The sequence below is a fragment of the Macaca mulatta genome, chromosome 5, assembly GCF_049350105.2.
Source record: "Macaca mulatta isolate MMU2019108-1 chromosome 5, T2T-MMU8v2.0, whole genome shotgun sequence".
NCBI classification, from domain to species: domain Eukaryota; kingdom Metazoa; phylum Chordata; class Mammalia; order Primates; family Cercopithecidae; genus Macaca; species Macaca mulatta.
The window spans coordinates 102,844,369-102,871,437 of NC_133410.1; the positions used below are offsets into that span (position 1 = coordinate 102,844,369).

The 27,069-nt window shown below is 33.0% G+C and overlaps 1 protein-coding gene across 2 annotated transcripts in view; it reads left to right on the forward strand.

The window, feature by feature from the left end:
- The window catches only part of GRID2 (glutamate ionotropic receptor delta type subunit 2), a 1,541,190-nt gene that overhangs the window by 1,213,973 nt on the left and 300,148 nt on the right, over positions 1 to 27,069 (forward strand). For both annotated transcript variants that reach the window (XM_028849003.2, XM_015138804.3), the window contains exon 12: positions 26,762 to 26,900. In XM_028849003.2, the coding sequence (XP_028704836.1) occupies positions 26,762 to 26,900 (139 nt within the window). The remainder of the gene's footprint in view (positions 1 to 26,761; positions 26,901 to 27,069) is intronic.

The window sequence follows — 27,069 nt, forward strand, 5'->3', positions numbered from 1 at the left end:
ATCAACATCTTCTTTGACTCCTTTGAACTACCTGTGAATATGTTCCATAATTAAATGTACTATTTCAGTATTTTACAAAACAAAGAAGCTGTTTCCTAAGAGACAATAAAAAATTGAAGGGTGATTTTGAGAAACTATTTTTAAATCTAAATTTAAATGATAGAACAAGCAGGTGCTATAGATTCTTTAAAATAGTATTATCTGACATCTGAGTAGAACTCAGTGTTTTTACAGTACCATATTACAGTTTCCTTCAGCTTAAGTAATAAAAATGGGAACAAACGTCCCCAACATAAATTTATCCTAAAGCTGATTTAGGATTGGTTTAAGTTAAAGTATTGGGCTCAAGGGATAGCAGGTGGTGGTACAGAACATTATTTAAATTATTTCAAACATAAATTTGAAAATTTAATTTCTGTTTGACGTGCCCAAACCTGAATCCATTTCCCCTTTGTATATGAATATGTAATTAGAGGTTTAATAATGATGGCTATATTTTTAAAGCATAGGAAACTGACCAGAGCCTTCAAAAACAAAGTCAACATGTTTTGAAAATTAAGACTCTTAGCATTTAGCCTAGCTCTAAAATGCATCCTTATAACCCAACTATCATGGACATGATAGTATATTTAAAATTTCCATCATCAACTTTAAAAAATTATTGGTCATAAAGTCCTTATGACATTTTCTTAAATACCCTTGAAAGTGGTACAAACTTTTCTTGATTGTTTTTCACAATTATAAAGCAGAAAAATTTCAATGTGTAATAGAGAAGTATAAATACACATTATGTACCTCATTATATATATATCAATGTCGCTTACTAGTGAACTACATTTTTATGGCAACTTTTTTTGTGTCAAAATTTTAAAAAAGATAAATGCATGACCCACCAATGCACTGTAGACACATAAAGTTGTTCTTTGATTTTGACTGCACCCCAAATTTATAGTCTCTTTATATTTACAGCTCTGTATCTTAGACTCCAAATTAACAATCCATTTGGGATCACTACACACTTTATTCTATCTGCTTCAGTTGTTTTCTAGCAGTTAGTGTTTATATCCATTGTTTAAGCTCTACTTTAGCACGTCCTAAAAGTATATCTTCTGCCTTTACTATTTTAAATTCTTCATTCTCTAGTAAACACCAACTTGGATATTAAACAAGAATTATTTAACTAGTCACAGAGGTGAATAAGACAGCATGATGGCTGTTTTCATGAAGCTTAGAATATACAAGTGACACAAACTAGGAAGCATGCAACTCCATCATAAAATCATAATTATCATGCTAAGGAAACACAAGACACCACAAGCATGGAATTCACAGATATCCTGCTATTTAGCACACTGCAACTGGGTCAAATACATACTAAGTTGTGTTACTGAAAGAATGGAACACAGACCACGAACCAATTTTTTACCTAGTCACAAAGGAAGAAACAAATTGTTCAAATAACTCACTTGATCTTTGCTTCAATAGAGTGTCGGATTATTTAAAATTTTAGTTTATCTATAAAAGTGTATGATTCAGTAACATAAACATCTAATTAAATTACTATTTTCATGTCTTTGTGTTTCCTTGAGAGACAGCTCAGTTTACAATCCTGTTTTTTACCACTTACTAGCTATATGATATTTGACAAGTTTTTTAACCTCTAGGTGATTCAGTTCCCCAGATAATAATTACTGACTTCATCAGGTGTTTGAGAAAATTAAAATAACTTATGGATATAACACTATTAGAACTGTATTCATGACATAAAATAGGCACAGAACATTGTAGTTATTATTTCCTCACTGTTTCTGAAGGCCACAGCAAGAGATAGAATCAGCCATATTGTTTAATCCTTCTATATTCATCATTTACTTCCAGAAAATAAGCATTAGTTTAAAAAAGCATAGTGTAATCAAGCATAAGGAAATGTATTAGGAAAACTTGTTTAGCTAATGAAAATGTTTATAGTAAAATCCATATGCTAATAAACTCACAATAACTTTATGTCATTCAAGCAAATATGAAAAACTACAAAAACATTTTTCCCTGTTTAAGCATGTCATTACTACGTGTTTTTATAATAGACTATAGCCAGGAATACAAATTAATGAACCCAAATTGAGTGGAATTATAAGTTGTGATTCAATATGTTTGCAATTTATGTAGTAAATCCTTTGGGTCTCATAAAGACTTAGATTTTGGGGGGATTAGTATCCTATAAAAACAGTGCATTTAGGGATTTGTTTCGGGAATTATATCTTGAGGTTTGCAACTAAAATAGCACAATATTAAGCATAAACATTACAGGAAGGCTAATTCTTCTAAACTAAGCAATGTTCACAAACTGCCACTGATGGCAGTCTGAAACCATATGGGCTTTTTCCAGTTAAGATGATGATGATGATGATGATGATGATGATGATGATGATGATGATGAAATTTCTTTTTTAATTTTGGTGTTCTCATAGTATTGATGCAGGGCAGGCAAGCCCCAAAGTGGAGCTTAGCCTGCTGGGTTCTTGGATTTGCTCAGGAAAGAATTCAAGGGCAAGACAGAGGTAGAAGAAAACTGCTTTATTGAAGATGCAGTGTTGTTACAGCTCTGTCACTGCCCCTGTAGAGCAAGGCTACCCTCTGGTCAAAGAGTAGCAGCTCAGGGCAGTTTTTCAGTCATATTTATAACCCACTTTTAATTGCATGCAGATTAGGGGACAGTTCATGCAGAAATGTCTAGGGAAGGGGTAGTAACTTTTGGATCATTGAGTCATTACATGGAAAGGGGCAGTAACTCCCGAGTGTCACCATGGTAAATTGACTTGACAGGCTGGTGGGCATGTCTTATTACAAGCTGCTTCTGCCCTGGGCCTGTTTTAGCCAGTCCTCAATCTGGTTCAGTGTCTGAGCTCAGCCTCTGGAGTTGAATCCCACCTCCTACCTCAGTATCAATACTGAAAACTAAATGTTTTATAATTTTAAAATATGTTAATAGCTATTTGATAGTTTAATATGTTAATAAAACTAAAAACAATCTTGTCAATTATATATAAACATAACCTATGTTAAATATGGATTCAAAGAAAGCGTTAAGCTTAACAGAATTACTGAACTCTGGTTTCATTGTAAACTTAAATGTAATACATATTGTAAATACCTATGAAATACAATTTAACATATTAGAAAGTTATAAAGCGTCTTGTTAAGTATCTATTCCCACAATTTTATGTTATTGCAACACTAAAATACACCACGCCAGATCTGAAAACAAATTCTCAGTAAAAAGTGAATTTTGTGACTTTGATCTGAGAAAAATCAAAGTTCATGATAGTATTCTGAGTTCAGTTTGAAGCGAAGAACATGCCATGCCAGATTGCAAAAGTTGGTTCTGGATTTAAACCATCTTTGACATTATTTAATTAATATAAACAATCTGAAATAAATGAATTTATACAATTAAAATTATTGAAAAGGAAAATTATCTTTAGATGTTTTTTCCAAATATTGTTTTAATACCAATTTTGCTGAGAACAATGACCAAGTTCCTAAACCAGCAACCAGTTTTTGCCTAAAATAATTTTTAAGAAGTCTGTATTTCATATAAAGGTGATTCAAACTTTGTTGGCTTTTAAATTTTGAAATAGTATGACTTCTTCACATAATTATCTACAAAGCTATAAGGAACTGTTGATGGCATTCTATTCTAACTTAGATCCTCTTTGATACCATTATAGTCTCTTCTAAATATAAAAGTAATTTTGCTATATCAGCAGGGACTGTCCACAAGTACCACGCTTCTGTGTTATATTTGTACTGACTAAAGGGTTAAGTCCACTTAGCCTTTAGTCCTCTGCCTTACATCACCACCCAAGGAGCGCTATAATCCTCTAGAAATGCATTGCCTGCAGTGTTGCACTGCTTAATAAATCACTCTATCTTATTTATCTTTCTCTTGACATATATCTAGCAGCAGGAACCATTATCCTGTGACACTGTTAAGTTCTATTGACATTTTCTCTTAATTAACTACACTAATTTTTACACTGGAAATAAACTTCCTTTATTTAATGCTGTCTTAAACAAAGGAAGTGTTAAACTTATCATGCGTGCATCGTCATAACATATTTTGAAATAAGTGAAATGTCTTTGTTACCTTTCCAGAAGACCAGTTTATTCTGCTGAGAAAACAAGTTTGTACTTAATAAAATCATATTGCATCATTTCTTCTAAACTCATCAGACATCTTAATGAATATATAAGAGCCCAAAAATATTTGTCTGAATTCCTATGTGATACATATCCCTTCAGTCATTTGAACAAATTTTACTTAGTTTCATAAATTGAGAAAAGCATTTTTTTCACATTAAGCATATATTATATATCTTAGAACCAAGCGTTTTGGGTCTAAATTAAAGATCATTCAACACTTAGTGTATGTAATATGCCAGGCACTATTCAGGCTGTTGGCGCTGTATTTGTGAGAAAAACACACATATATTCATGCCTTCATGGAGCTCATCTTCTAGTAGAGGGAGACTGGTAACAAATAATAGCCATAATAAATAAATAAATAAGCTACATATAACAGAACCTAAATGCTATAGAAAGAGTAGTTCAGAGTAAGGAGAATTGGAAGTATGTATGGAACTGTTAACAATTTTCAATTTGTTGCAGTAAGCCTCTTTGAGACTTTGATACTGAACAAAATCCTGAAGGATAGGAAGGAATACGCTTTATAGATAGATATCTGGAGGAAAGATGATCAGGTACAGGGAAGTGTAAGATGCAAAGTTTCTGCTTGAAGAGGCCAGAAGGATAGTTTAGTAGGAGATGAGGTCAGAGAGGTCCATGAGTTCAGATGAGATTGACCTTTGTAGACTTTCCCATTTACTCTGAGAGGAATGGAGAATTATGGAGTGCTTTAAGAAGAGAAGTGACAGGACAAACATTTACACAAATACGTAATTGTAATGGGAAGCATTGACAAACTTTTCTAGACCTATTCTATTTTCCACATCTGGCATATTTGAGGATTTAATACTTGCTTCAAAAATATAGATTTGTATCTAAAAGAGTCATGACTGTATTTTATAGGTATACAAATGTACACATATTTAGGTAGATATATGCTGGTTGCAAAACTCAGCCGTTGTACATTTAAAAAACTTTACCTCCAAGATCCAGCCATAATGTTTCCTACTCTGCAGATCAGGCACATATGGTTATCCATTTTGGAACACATGTTAACAAGTAAATCAAGAGATACGTCTCATTCCCAGCTGTATTTGTGGTGATGACTCCTGAAGAAGGCCATTCTTTTCTGAGAAATGTTTCCTGGTCCTTTTGGTAGAGAAGGTACAGAGAGAAAGCAAAAGTGCAGGCATTTTCAGTTTATTTTTTTCTTCTCAATCAGCCTAGTTTCTTTCTGGGAAGAATAAATGCAATTTCACAAAATTAGTTTACCTGTTTACTTGAAATATATTTGGTAAGAAATATACGTATATATATAGAGTAAAAAATTCTTTGCTACATCAAATCAATCTACTGATAATGCCTTTCAGAGTAGAATTAAACAAGCCTTTCTCTTTAGAAAATTCTTCCTGAAAAGAAATTAAATTGAATATATTTATTATTTTTATTTATTTAAAATGTATATATACCTTCTATTTACCCATAAAGATCTTAAAATCTGCTAACATTCATAATAGCAGTGCATTCTTCTGTTTCACTCACAGAAAAAAAAAAAAAAAAAAAAAAGGAATAACCTTCTATCTCCAATCTTCCTTACCAAGGCCAGCTCTTTCCATTTAAAAATTTCTTGATTTTTAAATTTGCAGTCATTTGGTCACAAAAGGCCATCTGGAGTAAAAGATTAAATAGACACGAGCTTCAACCACAGTAGGAATCTGTAAACTCAGCATTATCCTTCAGAAAACCTTCCTTTGAAAATGATGTACAGTTCTTCCATTGGGGCTGCACCTAATCTCTAAGCTATCGAGAAAACAAGGTCAGATCTTCTGTTGACACAGGAAATAGTGCAACTGGTCCCCTGTAGTTATTGCAAATAGTTGTATAGATTAGTGACACTTCTGAAAAACTAAATATCTTTAAATGGGTCTTTAATATTCAATCTTCTAAATACAGGAAGAGGTTTAGGTTAAAAAGTGAAAATTAAAATGTTCACTCTGATGTTCATTGATTTTTAATTTTTTTCTTCTGAGCTGTTATTGACCCAAGTGACATTCTACAAATGCTGACTTAAATTAGGTTAAGCAAGTTGAAAATTATATTTGATGACCTGAATAATTCATTAAAAAGGATAGGCATATAAAAGCCTAGTTTAGTAACACAAACACATTTTTATAATAATGTAAGATATTGAATCTGGCCACATACAGTGTCCAGGATGGACACTTTTAAGTTGGAATGAGTAACTTCCTTGCTACTAAATTATATACAGTACATATTTAACTGATGAACCAAAAGAGAGTAGTTTGGCTAAGTAAAAGTCATTCCCAGCACTAAAAGGCAATTTAACATGCATTTACACCCAGGAAACTTAGGAAATGAACAGTAATTGCAGAGGTCAAACTTGTAAGCTGGCTGTGCTTACTTGTTTCACTCCAAGACTTGACAGCAATGCAATTTAATCCTCAAATCTGTGACTACCTGAGACTATCATTTAATTGAGGGAGCTTATCAACTAAGAAAATTATGAACAATTGCACTAGTTTATATCTAAGGTGTAGACAATTCCATTTACCAAATGAATATTATCATGATGTGTTGTGAGTTTATAACTTAACATATTACATACGTGTGTGTATGTGCACACATATATCTTATTTCTCCTTTAGGGGACTATCTCTCCCTGATTTTTCATGTAGTTTCATAAACTTTCTAACACTAATTGACAAAGTTAAAAACAAATAATTGTGTAATGCACAGATGGCAGAAAGTAAGCAAAAGTGTATGATTTCAAAAACAAACATCTACAAGCTATATTCTTATTAATTTACTTTTACATTTTAAGTATTAGCTAAACAGTCTTAAGAGCCATTTTCATATAAAATAGTACATTTTTATATTTTCTTTTATGATATTATAAAATGTGACTCATTCTTAGTGATGTTAAAACAAACAAGTAACACAATGTTAGATGTGCAATTTTGTCTACTCTATTTTACAAATCTTTTAGCAATATAATTAAAAATATTTGAAATCAGGGAATTCAAAGGAAGTGAAGGAATGAGAAAAGCCTAGTGGAATAAAGATATTATTTTCCTTTATTAAAATATAGGTTTAATTTTTAAATGGGAGCATCTGGCATTAGTGAAATAAAATGTAACCTCACAGATAAAACTTTGTTATTAAAACTCTTTTCCTTCCTTTGTTTGCTTCTGTGCAGATGATATTTTGATAATTTCCTCTGAAAGTAACAGAGGCTATGCTGCTTCTTATAGATAGGCTGTAACCGGGAGAAAACCCATTATCTTTCAACTCTTAAACTGTCTCTTCATAAGATAAGCATTTCAGAAACTGTTGCATTTCATAACTCACCTTCTATTTTTATCCCTCAGTTTTTAGTTGACTAAATTACCAAAAACAAAACTGATGGTACAAATTCTCTAACAGGTCTAAGGGATTTGAAGACTCAAATGAAGCTTACAGAGATCCCAACTGGCTGATCTAGTACTTTTCATCTTTGATTTGGTGTGTAATTGGTTATCAAGATGTGTTTGCTAGAAAATTTACCCTTTACACAAAGAAATATGGAAATTTTAGCTTGAAACTATTCTCAAAATTATACATATTTTTCAAGTTTAAGACATATTCCTTATTCATTACTTTATTCATTGTTATTTGTTCTCCTGAATTCAATTTTTTTTTTTTTTTTTTTTTGAGACAGAGTTTCACTCTTGTTGCCCAAGCTGGAGTGCAATGACGCGATCTCGGCTCACTACAACCTCCGCCTTCTGGGTTCAAGCGGTTCTCCTTCCTTAGCCTCCAAAGTAGCTGGGACTACAGGCACATGCCACCACGCCAGTTAATTTTTGTATTTTTAGTAGAGACGGGGTTTCTCAATGTTGGTCAGGCTGGTCTCAAACTCCCAACCTCAGGTGATCCGCCTGCCTTGGCCTCCCAAAGTGCTGGGATTATAAGCGTGCTGGCCTCCCAAAGTGCTGGGAGGCTGAGGTGGGCAGATCACCTGAGGTTGGGAGTTCAAGACCAGCCTGACCAACATGGAGAAACCCCGTCTCTACTAAAAATAAAAAATTAGCCAGGCATGGTGGTGCGTGCCTGTAATCCCAGCTACACAGGAGGCTGAGGCAGGAGAATCATTGACCCCAGAATTCGGAGGTTTCAGTGAGCTGAGATCACATCATTCATTGCACTCCAACCTGGGCAATAAGAATGACACTCCATCTCAAAAAAAAGTTAAAATTTTATCAGCAAATGATCTCTCAGGGTATAACTTTTAACCACAATTAAAGAAATGTTAGATTAGACTTAATCCATATACATTAAAAATATGAAATACTACTGAGTATATAATTCCTTTATTTAAAGCAACAATAAGAGCGTTTCATTCACATAGTTAAATGGTCAATGTGGTAGATATTCTCCTTATTTATCCTGAGTTTAAAAAATAAACTTATCAGATAAAAATGAGGAAAAGGAGTATTCCAGACATTTCAAAGTTTAAGATGGTAAACACTGTGAGGATGCCATTTTTGCATATGAATGGAACAAAGATTGGAGATAAGACCAGAGAAAATGTTAGGGGCCAGATTACAGAGATGCTCAGGTAAAACACAAAGAAAATTGACTTTATGTTACAGAAGATAGATATTTATTAAAGATGTTTCATCATAAAACTGGCCTAATAAAATTTATGTTTTAAAACTGAATTGTTTGGAGACAGTATGAAGCATGATTTGAAGGTTATGAGACTGTCCAAGTAGAATAGCTGAAGGAATGCAAAGCTGGAAAATCAACCACCACCACTACCACCACAAAAACGGAAGAAGGAATAGAAAAGAGAATAAAGCAGAAACACACACGACAGGACTTAGTGCCTGAAGGGGTGTCAAAAAACCGTAAATATATTAATATGTATGCAACAGTGGTTTCATACTGCACATAATGCTGTTAAAATTAAATTACTAGTACATCCTTGACAACTACTTTTTTCTTTAGCTATTTTTTCCTGTAGCATTATTTGTTGTCTATATAAGACTGTATTATTTGTATGTATATGTATACATAAATACAATTTCTTTGCCAACTTCCTTATTATTACATGTTTATACAATTATAAATAATCATTCTAGTGGTTCAATCTTTGTGCACATCCATGGTCATTTTCTGAAGGAACTATCCTAGATATGCAGCTTCTGAGTTAAATGATATGTATGCATCTAAGACATGATACTTTCAGCCAAACGTTGTACCATACTTCATATTTTTACATTTCAACAATTAAAATCACATAAGTTTTAATAGACTTTAAAAATATTTATTTAGAAAAGTAATTGTAAATTAAAATAATGTAAAATTCAGCTTTACATTACTTTATCCCACTAGATATTGAGAAGAAGCTTAAATATATTCAAACAGTTGAAACTACTTGGACATAAAACATGAGAACTCTGCACACCTTAAAAATTACCTAAATCATTTGGACAAAAATGTTTGAAACTTGTTACTGATAATGTAAATGTTAAAAACACAGACAAAAGGCAGACTGAAATTTAGCTCGAACCTTTATATGTGTGTTGTTGGTGTTTATAAAGGTATAAAATGATACCACGTAATGCAAGAAGGCTATAACTAATTCATGTTGCTTCCTCAGTTAATATCTTCACATAAAAACTACCCAAGACGTCTATTTTTTGAATAGCAGCTTGAATTTTCAAATATTATAAGAGTCTCTTGTGTATTGCCATATGTGCATAGAAAAAAATTTTAAGTCTGTGAAACTTGGAAAAAGCAGCAAATACATATTTTTTTTCTATTTTCAATAAATTTATGCAGAGAAGCAGGGTGAATGAATGCCTTTAGGGGAAAGGAAAGCAAAAAAGTAACTCACCATTTTGTTTGCATGTACAATTTATACATTGAAAGAGCTATTCACTAGCATATAATCTATTATATGTAAGATTACATAAAAAGTTATTTGCCTAAGTAATTAAAAAAGAAAATATAAAAACAATTTATAATTCCAATACTGGGTGCTTAGGATTTTCTTATGATTCAATTAGAAGTTTATATACTACTGTTAAAATAGAGAAATGACAGATGAACTTGTTGCGTTATCACAAGAACATGAAGTTAAGATAATGTAGAATCACAGCCTGCCTCCTAGAACAACTCTGAGGACAGAATTATTCACCTATTACTTCTCTTACGTATTTGTCATTAGAATATCTTGTCATTGCAATATTACCTTCCTTCTATTTTCTTTACATCTTCCAAGATCATCAATTAATTATATTGGTTATGTTTTAAGTTGATTGCTTTTTAGAACCATCTAAATAACTTGGTCTTAGGAAATTATTTCCAACTCAAAATAATGGGGAATTTTTCTGAGTCTTATAGATAAACTCTTATTCTGTTTGTTTTAAATTTATTTGCTTGAACCTGCCCTAAATTTTTAGTGTAAGAAGCCCATGATCTAAACCTATTTATTCTAGTCATTGAGGAGAATAGAGGGAGAAGACAAAATGGAAATAATAAATCAGAACCCTTGGTGGAAGAAGTGGTGCATGTTCTGGGAGGCGGAGACACCAGGAGGCTTCTTCAATTCTCTGACATATGTCACTCCCTGCCTGGTTTTCTCCCTTCCCTATCATAGCCTGTGATCATATATTGTATTATTTCCCACTCCTCTATGATATTCATCTTGGGTTAGGAAACCCAATATTGCTTTTCTAGTCACACCATAAGGCTGTTGTGAAAATTAAATAAGAATGCACTTCCAAAACACTTAAAACAATGCATAATGCCTTAGTAAATGCTTAGCAAATAGAGGCTTTCGTATTTTATTTCCTGACCTTTGCTTTGTAGTCTCCAACTCTCTAATCTTGATCTGAGTTTAACAAGTTTTTTGTTTTGTTTTGCAACTTCACCCTGATCCCCTTCCTTCCTTACCATACTTCCTCTTTGTTACATCCATGGTTTTGATTTACTGCTTCAGCCCAGCAAAATAACCTTGTTTCCTGATTTTCCTGTTGCTCATCAGTTCAATTCAAGTCCCTAACTCAGTGACTCCAGAAACTCTAAATTGGAAGTGTAAGAACTTCCTGGAAAAATTATTTTACCATTTTTAAATCTCTTATTCAAAAGAATATGTTGAAAAGGAATCAGAATAGAATCAATTTTTATCTTCAAATCTTTTTGATACCCTCCTAAGAACTTAAGCATAAGAGCTCTGTAAAACTGAAAATTATGGAAGAAGGGAAAATTCAAACTTAGGAAAGCTGATATTGTTTTGTAAGACTAGATTCATAATGTTAAATGATTCCCTTTTTCTCCATCAAATTATAAATCTAATGTATGCTCAGTAAAGTCATTTTAATTTAAAACTAATCTCCAGTGGTGGTTAACAGGTTGCTGGTTTTAAATGACAATTTGGAGGCTTAAAAATGTATTTTAGACTTACTTTTGGCCCTTTTATCATTAAAACTGATTGAAAATGTATTGGCATTCTCTGACCTTTTAGAACAAATGACATACTTATGCATAAGGCTTAGTTTAGTAACCAGCCTCAGAAATTCCAAATTAAAAACTTCACTTTGAGATCCATTTCACTTTGATTCCTGTTGACAACTGCTGCTTACCCTTTGAACTTTCATGCTTCTGGGACTGGCAAAAATGGGTGCAATTTTCCTCAGAACTACTGGTTGATTGAATCTCTGAAAAATGGGGTTGCTAATGGCACTAGAATTTATATAGTGGTTTTATATAGTGGCTTAGGCCTCACTATAATTATTTTAAGACATTAAAAGCTAATACATCACTAGAGAGTGGCAGGTTCTGACTCAACTGCAATCTTGCTTCATGCTGTTTGACAAACGAGTAGTCATCTAGACAATATTTCCTCTTTCAGTGCTTTTCCCAGCCCTCATTTCATTGCCAGGTCTATAGTAAAATCAGTAGGTCAAAAAAAGGTATAAAAAGTAAAGAGAATAATTTTTGAGACCTTCTGCAAAGTAGCATTTGTATATATGTAAAGAATCATACTGTATTCCTTATTCAGGCCATGCATTGTGTTCTTCCTTTGGTTGGTTGTTTATTTTATTGGTGAGCAAATAGGCAATTGATATAAAATGATGTGTTAAAAGTAGAAAACAAAACACCTACAGTGTAAATCAAGTAATTTAATACACAGAAAATATATAAAAAATACATGAAGTGTTAGATATGGTGGAAGTGAGAAGAACATACAGATGATATATAAATTGTCTTTTAAAATTGCAGTGTATCCCTCAATCATACTATCTGAAAGCTTTCTGAAGATATTAAGGGATTTGTTTGGATATCTTTCCCTCTTTTCAATTGAATTTCTAAACTTTCAAATGTTTTAATTTTGTAATATTAGATAGAAAATGCTTTCTACTATACATTTAAGCCTTTTTCCAGAATCCTAGCCTTACACCCTTATAAAATATTTAGCATATCTAAAGGCAAACCAGGAAAGAAAGAATTAGGCTACTTGGTTTCTCCCTTTTATTTTTTAACAAAACTTCTAAAATATCAAAATGGAACAGATATAAGAGCATGAATACAAAAGCTGAAGATATTTCTAAATATATGTGTGTGGTTTTGACAAAATGCTACCTAGTGGAAACAATACATGTGATGGGAAATATTCTGGGAGTCAATAAGTGTTTAGGATATATTCCTCCATCATCTTTGAAACTTATCCTCATATCAGTGTTCTGAAGATATAGTCTTATCTTTATCATTAACATTTACGAAGGTAGTTTTGATAGATACTGGAAAAGAGAACAGAAAAAGAAATAAACAAATACATTTTTGTTGCATATAAAAATAATGGGAAATATAAGGAAGATATGTGGCAGACTGACTGTCTTAATCCATTTTGTTTCACTATCACAAAATGTCACAGAGTGGGCATGATATAATAAATGAAATTTATTTTATAGTTCTGGAGGCTGGGAAGTCCAATATCAAGGTGCTGGTATCTGGTGAGCACCTTCATGCTGCATCATCTCATGGTGAAAGGCAGAGGGGCAAGAGAATGTGAGAGAGCCAGATAACTTTCTAGAAGTAGCCAGAGAACAAGAGAAAGCTGAACTCACTTTTGTAAAAACCTGCACTTGTGATAATGAACCTATTCCTAAAATAATGATATTAATCTATTCATAAGGGCTCTGCCCTTATAGCCTAATCACCACTTAAAGATTCCATCTGTTAAGATCGTCACGATGACAGTTAAATTTCAATATGAATTTTGGAAGGGTCATTCAGTCACAGCACTGACCCATTCTGCTTTGTGCTAAACCTGTTTTGTTTGTCCATTAATATTATGAGATGCAAACCTATGAATTAGTGGAAATTTCAATGAACAGCCACAAATACTACCAAGCCTTTCAACCAAAACATTCAATCTCAGACATTCAGACATTCAGAAGCTTGTTTAGAAATACTCTTTTAAAACATATAAAAGAACTTCTAATTTTGATGTCATTTCAGAATCTATAAAAGACTAAACTTACCAATTCAAAATGGATTTAGCAGCCCCATAAAAAAGAACTTTGTTAATTAATATTCTGGAAAACTTATTTGCCAGACCCAATAAAGCTCGTGTATAACAAGCTACTTTCAATGGATGTAGTGCATTTCATTCATGCTATGATCAGACTGTCCAGTAGAACTGAATGCAAAGCAATTAGTGCAACGAAGGAATAAAAATTTTTATTAAATGAGACCTAGAGATAGAATTTACAAAAAGGGTTTCTAAATGCTATCACTGCCACTATCCTTGGAGACAGGAAAGTTAATCAATTTGTGGTGGGGAATTATGGTAAACATTATGTGTATTACTCACCCATATGTTCTTAACATTGCACTTAAGAGAGTTTATATTTCAATGCAGCACTTACCTCAATATTTTGTACTATTAGTTAACATACAACTGTGTCAAATTATAATGTAACCCACCTTGCAAACTGGAAACCTGAAATCTGTGATTGATATTCAATGGGCTCTTTTTTTCCCTAGCTCTTTAGAAACAGTGGGAATTTTATATAGACTAGAGTAACAAAAACATTGTGAAAGTAAGAAGCTGCCAAGTAATACATTTTTGTGTAATACAATTCAATTTACTTCTGATATGAGTTATAGCAATTGGCACTTAAAAGTTAAAATCAGCGTGTAAGGTTTATGTGTGGTAACCAGCACCCATTTAATTTAATTATAATTTTTAATTTAGCATTTTTCATATCTGCTCATCAGAAATATTTTATGGTATTGGGTCTGGTAAAACAATCTTAACTGCTTGTATTAAGTGAAGTTTCAAAAATTATAAAGATCATCTCCTTCTGTAGGAAGTTCTAATGTTGAAATAACGTATTTTTATTTGCTCAGAACATTCTTATTTCAAGTAAATATGTATAGATGGCATTTGTATGTATAAAATAACTCTATATATTTAAAAGTAGATTAAATATAAAATATTAAATTATATAATTAACTACATAATATTAAATTAACATTATGTTAATGTTAAATATAAACATTTAATATTTTAACTATTAACTTTAAAATATATTAAAACTGAAATGCATTATTCATCCAGCATGGAACTCTTCAAACTAGAAGAGCACAAATAATGTAAAAGTGATGGAAAGAAGAAACTGCTATTTATAAGCTTTACGTGTATTATAATGACTATGACATGTAAATATTAATTCAGAGAAGTCTACAGGAAATTTCCATTTCAGTTACATGATCTAATGCCTTGTAGCCTTCTTTTGCTTATTTGCAAATAGACCTATAACCAGTCCATAACAATATTTAGTCATTTAGAACCAACTGAAATAACAATTGTATTAGTCAGATTATCAAGAGAGACAGAACCAATAGGATACATAGAGGCATACCTCGAGGATATTGCAGGTTCAGTGTTTGCCACCACAGTAAAGCAAATATCCCAATAAAGTGAGTCACACAATTTTTTTTTAATTTTCCAGTGCATATGAAAGTTAGGTTTACACTGTACTATATTCTTTTAAGTGTCCAATAGCATTATATCTAAAAAACAATAAACATACCTTCATTTTAAAAATACTTTATTGCTAAAAAATTCTGATGGAGAGACATGAAGTAAGCACATGCTGCGGGAAAAATGGTGCTTTGCAACACAGGGTTACCACAAAGCCTCGACTTGTAAAAATAAGTTTGTAAAAAAAAAAAAATTGTGTGAAGTTCAATAAAGTGAAATTCAATAAAACGAATATGCCTATATATAGATAGATGTAGATGCAGATATAGATATTTGAGAGGGGATTTAATAGGGAAATTAGCTCACATGATTATGGAGGCTGAGAATTCTCGTGACAGGCTGTCTGCAACCTAGCGATTCTGAAACACTAAGAAAAGCCTCAAAACCAGGGAGGCTGGTGATGTAATTCTCAGTCCCAGGCCACAGGCCTGAGAACCTGTGAATGGGGATGGGGTGGGGAACTAGTGTAAGTCCTGGAGTCCCTAGGCCAGAAAACTAGGGGTACTGATGTCCCGGGGCAGGAGGAAAACACTGTGTTTTCGCTCCAGGAGACAGAGAGAGAAGAAATCCTTTTCTCTCCTTTGTTGTTCTATCTGGGCCGCCAGCTGATTGCATGGTGCCCATCTGCATTGAGGGTGAATCTTCCTCACTCAGTCCACTGAGTCACTCACCAATCTTCTCTGGAAGCCCTCACTGAAACAGCCAGAAGTAACGTTTTACCAGTTGTCTGTTCCTGAATCCAGTTGACACCTAAAATGAACCACAGCAAAAATAGAGAAATGACATTACCTATCACTATTTTTTCAATAAATCATGTTATAAAATGTATTTGAAAATTCTTTTCACTTGTATAAGATATAAAAAATATAACTTATAACTTCATTCACAAAATACCTTTTTTTCATGGATTCTGTCAAAAGAGAATAAGTCAAAATATTTAAAACATTACATGTTTGAAGATGTTTTTAGCAATGTAATATGTGATAGAATAAAAATCTCCAACTTTTCTAAATTAGGAGAATATTTAAATAAGCTATAGTAGAACTGACTGAGAAATATCATTCAGCCATTGAATATGTAGTAAATAGGATACAAAATTGTAGGTTTGATCTGACCTTTACTACTGAAAATCACATTAAAAATGCCAAAAAGGACATATCAAAAAATGCTACCTTGACCCCTTCTTCAATATTGGGCTTCTGAATATATACACTGGATTAGTTCTGGGAACTAAGAGGCTCTAAATTCCCACTCAGCCATTGAGGCTAGGTTTCTGCCCTCAGATGTGGGATTTTTCTACCCATACATATCAAGAAGCACCTTAACAGTTTATAAAGTGTAACCTATGATTAATAGGTTGTATATTATGTAAACCATGTAAATAGAAGCACCTATTTTATCTTTAAGGTCACTGTGATCAATGAACTATTTCTACAGTCCTCTGAAGATCAATACACTTCAATTACCACTAATAAACAGCCATGACTCACTGTAGTAATTTTACCTCATCTCTTATAGCTAGTCATCCACACCAAGCCTTTACCTGGGATACTGCTTTCATTTTGGATCAGGAAATGCAATTTATTGCAGCATTCTCAGCATTGTTAGCTGAGACTTCAGAGGACAAGAACACAGAACTCTTCAGAGATGCTTGTGTTCTACCCCCTTCCGTGTGATTCTTTTAATGTCTGTGCGTAGGGAGTGGTCCTCTCATGTAAGAGAGGTGACCAAGTTTCTTGGAACAGATTCATTCCGACATTCCCACCTCCTTGAATCTCTACAGTAGGCCAGGGAGGTTGTATATAGGTTATTTACAAATTCCATTCATTTTCGGTTCATTCTTTAATTAGCCAGTCTAATGAATTACCACCACCCCCTGCCCAAGTATCAAGTCAGCACATTAAATCCCAAATATGAAATCATTACCACCCATGACAATATATTTGCCCTAATAGAGACTTAATGTCATTCTATTTGCTGTAAACTTTTGTAAGTGGGCTTTATATTTCTCTGACTCAATTATTTTGGGACCTAATTTGTAGCATGGAGGCAATAAGGAGTAATGTGGTGAGTCCAAAAGAGATCTGTGAAATTTCCTCTGTCAAGTTATTGAAAAGCATTTGTGCAGAAGAAGACTGATTCCCTCAGAAGTGATGAGAGGTTGCTTCCAATAACAAGGAGGTTCAGAAGAATTTGAAAGTTCAAATTTCTTATCAATGCATGAGATATCTTATATGGCAGAAGATTTAATCAGCAATTAATCTGTGCTACAGTCAAGCCTTAATCTTGTCCTCAGCAGTATCTACCCTAAAACTACAGGATTAAGAGAATTCTTCAAAGCTGCCATTAAGACATTAAAATTTTACCTTATTTCTGAGCTGAGCGTTCATGGCCTTAAGTTTCTCATTTGCACTCTGTATTCATTTGGAGGCTTCAGAGCAGTTAGCTGGAACCACAGTCTTCAAAATCACTATTATTGCCATGATCTTGCATTCCACCTGCACTTCATTCCATGCCAACACTAGTAGTTATTTAAACAATCATAATGTAACCACAGGCTGTAAATTGTCACAGTTCCATTTCCCATCAGTATGTGCTACATAGATATGGGAGCAATCCGATCTCAGAATCTCATTTTTTGTGGTTCCGTTTCAATTACTAAATTTAAGAAGGAAGTGTGTCTAGGAGGGTGGAGAGTGACAGCGAAAATGAGCAGGGTCAGTGAGTCTTAGATCCCAGAGGGACTGCAGGCTTGATGGAGGGAGGAAGCTCAAAAATTTGAAGATGGCATAGGAGATTGGAATGCTTGAAATTCAGATTACAGAAGGGTTTATATTATTGTTAATAATGGTAATATTCACTAACACAACTTAAAAGTAATGTCATTGCATTCAATAGAAAATAACTATAAAATAAATTTAATGTAAATGAAACATTATTGAATACAAATTAGTTCCATTGAATGCCAAATGGAGTTTGAGATTTAAATTTTCTTTGTAAAAATAAAATCAAAATTTCAGAACCTTATTATCTGAGGCTTTGCTCTTGCCATGGTATTACTGGGTATATACCCAAAGGATTATAAATCATTTTACTATAAAGACACATACACACATATGATTATTGCAGCACCATTCACAATAGCAAAGGCTTGAAACCAACCCAAATACCCATCAATGATGGACTGGATAAAGAAAATATGGCACATTTATACCATGGAATACTATGCAGCCTTAGAAAAGAATGAGTTCATGTCCTTTGCAAGGACATGGATGAAACTGGAAAACATCATTCTCAGAAAACTAACACAGGAACAGAAAACCAAACATTGCATTTTCTCACTCATAAGTGGGAGTTGAACAATGAGAACACATGGACATAAGGAGGGAAAGATCACACAGTGGGGCCTGTCGGGGGTTGGGGGGCAAGGGAAGGGAGAGCATTAGGACAAATACCTTATGCATGAGTGGCTTAAAACCTAGATGACAGGTTGATGGGTGCAGCAAACCACCATGGCACATGTATGCCTATGTAACAAACCTGCAGGTTCTGCACATGTATCCCAGAACTTAAAGTCTAATAAATACATACATACATATATATATACAAACACACACATACATACATACAAACTAAAAGGTAATTGTAAATGGAACAACTTTCTCACTGTAACACGATATGATTTTTGTGCTGTCTCTCCCTACCACTAAAAGCCATCTCTTATACCCATGATAGACATGTCATGTTGTAGAAAATCTGCCCTAGCTTGCAAATGGGTTAATATAGTGAACCCATTATCCTGTGGACAATAGGAAACCGCACTTGTATCTCTTGTTCACTTCCTTATTACCCCCACATCTTCTGCCAAAAAAATAAAACATTTACAGATATGGTCACAGTGTCTCTCAATTTGCCTATCAATAAACTTTAAGAAATACTTATATAAAGGTGACTGGCTTAAATGAAGCATTTCAGAGATGATATATACATTATATCCTCCTGTCTTGAAATGTAGAATATGCTTATGCTGGCAATGACTTCCACACAAATTCCAACAATATACTTCTTTGTTTTTCTACATTGTGATTCTGTAAGTATAAAACACTCTAATATTTATTTATATTTTAATTGATCAGTTTACATGAACTATTCAGTCAGCTCAAATAATAAAAATTTTCTATTTGCTATGAGTTCTTAGCCATTTTGTTAGTAACCTGTTTCCAATAAATATCCAACTCTTGAAAAAGGAAGGTTTATTTTTAAAAAAAAGGTATTAATTAGTTTTCTCCCATTTTTTTCTAATCATAATTTATAAAAGAATCCCATCATTCCAGATTACAAATTAAAAATGTTGTGAGTCTTTAAACCCATAAGAAGTAGATTTACCAAACAAACAAATTGGAGACTCTTCAACAATTAATTACTTTTTCATATTTCATGGAAACAAAGATGCATATATACTCACACAGAATAAGACTTAGAACAACAAATTTTTGCCTGACTCAGATGGATTTATCAAATTTCCCAAACTTGCCTGAATAAATTGCTTATTTTTAACAACTTTTATGAGTAAGCTAATGTATACAGTAGCAAGGTTAATGTAATTTTTCTTGTGGTGAAACAATCACATCAAAATGAAACTCCGGTGAAGAAGATTGTCCTTAAAACAGAGGGGTCATTTGGAAAATAAAAATTTTTCATACTTTAGCAGAGTACTTTAAACTCATCAGGGGTTATAGGAATCCAAATACCCAGCTTCAGAATCAGACCTTTGCACACCCTGAAGTGTCATAAAGTATCAGGCTAATTTTTACAATATTTTTTTAGCAAGGTGAGATTATGTTTTTTTTTTTAATTTGGCACATAATTGTTTTGCCCTTTACCTAATTATCTCTTCCAGCATCCTGACTCTATGAAAATGCATCTTTTTTTCTAATTGTGGATTAAGAAAAGGAAAAAACAAATATCATCATTAAATTCACTATTCTCCTTATTTTCTTCTCGTTTAGTTTTTAATTGTGAAGTATTATTTGCATACAGAAAAGTACATAACAAATGGTGCAGCTCAATGAGTTACCAGCAATGGGCCACCTGTATAATTGCCACCTAGGAAAAGATAGAACATTACCAGTGACCCAGCCCCCATGGCCTTTTCCTCAATCATTTTTCACTCTCCCCAAAGGTAACCACCCATGGGATCATCAGCACTGCCATTCATGTTACTTGCTTTTGAACAATTATTATACAGTGTGAATTATTTTACCCAACATTAGGTTTGTAAAACCCATTAATAGTGTTGTGTATAAGTTGAGATTTGCTTGTTTTCATTGTTGTGCAATATTTTATTGTTTGTGTTCAAAGAAAAACTTTAGACGAATGAAATTTAACAGAGTTGAATTCAGCAAAGAGCCATTCAGGAATCGAGGAGCCCCTTGAACCAGATAGGTTCAAAGCAACTGGGGTCTGCCACAAGATTAGATAGTATTTATGGACAGAAAGAAGAAAGTGACATACAGAAAATGGAAGTAAAGTACAGAAACAGCTGGATTGGTTACAGCTCCACATTTGCCTTATTTGAACACAGTTTGAACAGTTGGTCACCTATAGTTGGCTGAAACTCTGTGATTGGTACAACAGTAGGTTACAATCTGTTTATACATCTGGTTAGGTCGCAGTTCACTATGCATGAAGAAACCTTGAGGCCAAACTTAAAATATGTAAGGAGGTATCTAGTCTACTTTCAAAGTATGCTTGGGTTGTTTCCAGTTTAGACTGTTATAACAATGCTTCTACTAACATTTCTGTCTCTTGGTATGTACATTCATCTAGTGGGTATGTACCTAAGGGGGGAAATTGCTGGATTCTAAGATATGCATAAATTAGTTTTCAGAGATTGTTTATCAGATTGATTGACTGAACCAATTTACAATCCCAACAACAGGGTACAAGCATTCTGATAATTCCATGTCCTTGCCGACACTTGCTGTTGTGTATCTTTTTATTTTAATCATTCTGGTGACTGTGGAGTAGTATTTTTTTATTTTGTATTTCCCTAATAGTTAATGAGATTGCTACCTTTTCATATATTTATTGGCCATTGGTTTTCTTCTTTTATGAAACCTCCTATCCATTTTTCTGATTGTCATCTCATTTATTCTTGTTGATTTATAGGAGTTCATATTTATTGATAATTTTTTGTTAAGCATATGTATTATAAATATCTTCTACTGCGGCTTGTCTTTGCACTCTCTTTATGATATCTTTTTAACTACGAAGTATTATTGCAGTCAAATTATCAATCTTTTCTTTGTGTTAATGCATTTTGTGCTGTGTTTAATAAATCCTTTTCTAGCCAAACTTGTGGTTATATTCTTCTATGTAGTTTTCTAGAAGCTTTATTGTTTACCTTTTATATGTATATCTATAGGCTGCACGGCATTGATTTCTGTGTACAGTATGAGTTAAGGGACAAGTTTCATTATTTTTCATACATATACCTAATTAACTTAGAACTACTTAATGAAAAGACCTCCCTTTCTCTATACTACACACTTTAGTGCAAGCTGGGTATAAATCAATTGCCTATGTATGCATGGACAACTTTCATTGATTTATTTGGTTTATCCTTGTACAACTAACCCACTGTCTTAATTACTATATTAATCTATAGTCATCAAGAGCCAGGTTTTTCTTCTTCTTGAAGAGTATCTTGACACATTTTGTCCTTGTGCAGCTTCATATAAACTTTACATTCAGCTTCAAGCACATTTACTTGTGCACACACACATACGCACAACCTGGAATTTTTAACTGGAAATTCACTGACTGAATCTATAGATCAATTTGAGGAGAATTTATATCTTTACAGTATTAAGTCTCTCAATGAACATGCTATATCTTCCTTTATTTTACTAAAAAATGGTTTTATAGTTTTTCATGTAGAGGTCTCTCATATCTTTAAATGAGTTTGTTCCTAGATATTTGATCATTTAATGCTATTGCAAATGATATCTGGTTTTTAATCCTATGTTGTAAGTGTTGCTGTTACATACAAATATAATCTATTTTTGAACATTAATTCTGTAACATAGCAAGCTGATAAATTTATTAATTTTGTTCTCTTGGATTTTCTACATACACATTCATACCATCACTAATCCATAACTTTTGTTTCATTCTTTCCAATTCTTAAATACTTTTTTCTAATTTTTTATTGGACTACAGAGTCCAGCACAACTCCAATTCAATGCTGAATAGAAATGTTAGCAATTTGTATCCTTTAAGACAGTCAAAAATTTTTATTTTATTAGTATGTATGATACTTGATATAGATTTTCTTGAAGTAATCTTCATAAAAATAATAAACACTTTTTAAAGTTTCTAGTTTGCTGGTTATTTCTAGGTTTTGTTGTTTTGTTTTGTTTCGTTTTTGTTTTTCTAAGACTGGATGTTGAACTTTATCTGTACCTTTTCTTCATCTGCCAAGAAGAGCATATAATTTTTCTCTTTTGGTCCTAATGTAGTGAATTACAATGATCGATTTTTGAATGCCAAACCAATCTTGCTTTTATATAATAAACCCGATCTGTTTGTTTATTTATGCAATTCTCTGTTTGCTAATTTATTTATCTTTGAATCTACAATCATGTGAAAGATTGGCCTATAATTTCATTTTCTTGGAATAACTTTGTCAGGTTTTGTTATCAAAGTTGTGCTTTCTTTATATAATGGATTGAATAGTGTCTTGCTTTTTTTCTAACTTCATGAAGAATCTGTGTACAACTAAAGTTAATTACTCTCTTGTATATTTGGTAGATTTTGTTAGTAAGACCACTGGCCTTGCATTTTGTGATGGGTAAGTTTTAATTCCAGATTTGAAGTCTTTGATAGTTACAAAACCATTCATATTTTCTATTTCTTTGGGGAGGAACTTTTTTAGGAATTTGTCCATATCATCTTAATTTTCAAATTTACTGGCATAAACTTGTACATACGTTATCCTTCTATTACCTGTAACATCTGTAACAATGTGCTTTTAAAATTCCTGTTACATTTTTGTGCCTTCACTTATTTTCCTTATAAGTTTCAACAACTTATTTTGGTCTTTTTAAAGGACCAACCTTCTGTCAGATCAACTTTCTTAATTGTATTTCTTATCTATTTTGTTAATTTTTGCTCTTGTTTTCTTCCTTGTTTAAATTTAACTTGCTGATATTTTTTTTTTGACTTCTTAAACTTGATAAGTAGCTCAGACTACTTTTCTTATACGTTACAGGCTATCAATTTTCCTCAATACAACTCAGCTGCATCACATCTGCTATCAAAACTTGTGAAATTTTGATACAGAGTATTTTTATTATCATCCTATTCAAAGTACTTTTCATTTCTCTGGTGATTTTCTTTGACCCATGGCTTCATTTCTGATCATTTGGGGATTTTTCTTGTTATCTCGGTCCCACCTTCATTTGACAAGTCCTGGACCCCAGTTTTGTTACCACCTAACCATTGAATACTTCTAAAGTATTCCTCAGTTTGTTAGTTTCTTAGCTTTCTGTTTATAAATTGGCATATGCCCCTCAGGGAAAAGCATTTCCAAATATGAAGCTATCTCTCTGGGTTATTTTCTTCTCCAGGACTCTGGGCCTGTAAATTTTTACTGCCTCTTTAGCTCTGCAAATGCATTATATATTCAATTTTTCTAGCTGTTGTCAGTGGGAGGATTGTTCTGAATGGCTTCATCCACCAACCATTACCAAAATTGGAAGTCAAGATTCCCATTACTTTTAATATTTTATTCCTAAGTGTAATGATCAAATAACATTTTGTTTGCATTCTACACCATTATTTGAGCTCCTTGAATTGCAATTTTTATAACAAAGGTGAAAAAACTCAAGTATGCTTTTATGTGGGTGATAACAACTCTAATCAAGGCTAAAACTTTAATAGAAATGAAACCCCAATTAGCACTTTCATTCATAAATTTATTGTTCTACTTTTGTTATACATATTAACATCTTTTAGTCTTTGGCTATCATCTGGTTCACATTTTATTATTATTTTTTCAATTAGCTATTTTGACCAGAAAATCCTCATATGGATGTAAAAATTAATATTTTATTTTGCTTTTACCTTTCAAAAGCTGGGTAAATATTTATTTTGCTTTGAAGAAGAAAGTATATAAAATGCATTGTAACTTATTTTGAAAAATGTGTTTCAGATATCAGAGTTTAGCGTGTTCTGAATACAACACATCAGGGGAATAGCTTAGAATATAACCAAAGGGTGTACTTATACTACATATAAAATTTAGACATATTACACAGTGAGAACTAGTGGTTGTAATAAAAATATGCCTGATATTATAGCAAATCGAAAATCAAATCCTGTTGTTGTTCACATATTGATAGAACTATATGAATGTAGTATTATATCTCTTTGATTTATTTTCACTGTGAGTATAAAACTAACTCCTTTTAGAAGGCCTGTTAATAGTTCATATATAGCATGTATTAGTCTAATAATATTGCCATAAAAAATAACACAGACTCAGTGGCTTAACAATGGAAATTTACTTCCTCAAAGGTCTGGAGGCTGGAAGTCCAAGAGCAAAGCGTCAGCCGGTTTGGTGCCTCCTGAGGCCTCTCTCCTTGACTTGCAGATGCTCACCTTCTTCTGTGTCTTCACATTGCCTTTCTTCTGTGCATGTGCCTCCCTGGTGTCTCTTCCTCTTCTGATAAGGACATCAGTCGTGTCAGATTAGAACTTTATGCTTACAATCTCACTTTGCCGTAATTACTTATTTAAAGGGCCTATCTCCAAATAACAATCATATTGTGGGTTAGAATTTCAGGACATGAATTTGGGAGAGAAACAAGTTAGTCCATAACATAGCACATATTCATTCAAAAAACATTACCCACTTAACATGGGCCAGGGACTATTCCTATATCAAAAATTATACAGGACAGAAATAAACAAAAATGTTTAAAGCCTAATACATTGTTATTTTTAAAAAGATAAAGAAATTGGCAGTGTAGGGTTGTGGGGAGTTATTTTAGATAGAGTGGTGATAAAATATTTTTATAAAAAGATATCCTCTGAGCAGAAATCTGAAAAAAAATTGAATGAAGACAGAATTTATGAATTACAGAGGAGAGAATTTTAGGCATAACCATTTGCAAATGCAAGGGCCCTGGGACATATATTGGCATGGCTCTATAGAGGAACTTTCAAGAAAGCCATTGAGAGAATGGTAAGAAAGAAAGTCAGACAACTGACCTAAGATGAGTATACATAGAGCCTTGTAAGCCTTGGTAGAGATTTTTATTTTATTTTGTTAAAGAGTCCTGGGAAGCCACTGGGAGCTTTGATCAAGTGAATCCCATTGATCTGATTTTCATTTATAAGAGCACCATGGTAATAGACTTAGGAGTGGTACTCTCTAGAATGTAAACAAATAGGGAAACCACATGAGCCGTTCAGTAGTAGAGTCAAAGATGTCATCTTTGAATTGGGTGTCAACAGTAGACAGGATGAGATGAGGTAGGATTTGGGATGTAATTTGAATGTAAAGGTGACAGGACTTGCTATTGAAGAAGATGTTTGAAAATTCCTATTTTTGGGTCTGAGAAATAAAGTAAATAGTGGTGCTATTCCCTGACATGGTATGGATTGGCTTGAAGGAGAGTTAATTTAGGAGTAAAATAAAACGAGTTCTGTTTTAGAAGTCATAAGTTAGAGGTGCATATTGGATTCCAAGTGAGAATCATGTAGGCCTTTATCTATAGCTCTCTAGAGAGAGTCAGGGTAGGGGGCTAGAAATAAAAATTCTAGTGTTATTGAAGTATACTGTAGATCACAGTCAAAGTCAGGGGACTCATTGATATTATCCAGAGTGAGACTATGGACAAAGATCAGAAGCAGTCTAAGGACTGAGCCCAAGAACACTCCAACATTTAAAAGATGGAGAAGAGGATTCTGCAACAAGACTGTAAGAGTAGGAAGTCAATTGAAAGTAGAACAAAGCAAGTATGTGATGCTGAAGCCAACACTAATATGTGTGATCCCGTGATCATTAACAAGCTGTTTCAAGAGAATATAACAAAAAAAATTTCAATATTATTTATTTAGCTGGAAATCTGAAAATTTCCATTAAATATAAGCATAGCAGTATTAGTATCACCTAACTAATGAATAATCAAGCCCTTGGAAAGAAAGCATATACTGTGATTGTAATAAAAGGGTAATTAATTATAGGGTTGAACAGGAAGAGGGAAGAACTATCATTTAAACATGGTATACTAAATATTTATCATGCTTCTTTTGGCCGTGTCTTTCATAATCTCATAAAAGAGAATTAAATATGGAGTGATGAAAATATAGAGATCTACGTTGATGTTAAGCAGAAAAATTTCTCACTATTTGAAAGTTAATTTGGTGTTGAATATAGATGACTTCAGATCTTCAATAAATGCTAGTTGATGTTTTTTTTTATCTCTTTGCTTCTTTCTACAGGTGGAGAGGTCCCGTACACAACTCTGGCTACCCGAATGATGATGGGGGCTTGGTGGCTATTTGCTTTGATTGTTATCTCATCTTATACAGCAAACCTCGCTGCTTTCCTCACTATCACACGCATTGAAAGTTCCATCCAGTAAGTAGACAATGTTTCCATTAGCCACAAAGCATGAGAAATGATGAGTGGCCAAAGCTATCTGAGAATAAGTATATGGTGTCTTATAATAAATATACAACTTCCCTTTGAGTAAAGGATCAATTTTGTTTTACTGCAGAGTATCACTGGTTAGTCCAAGTCCTGAAAA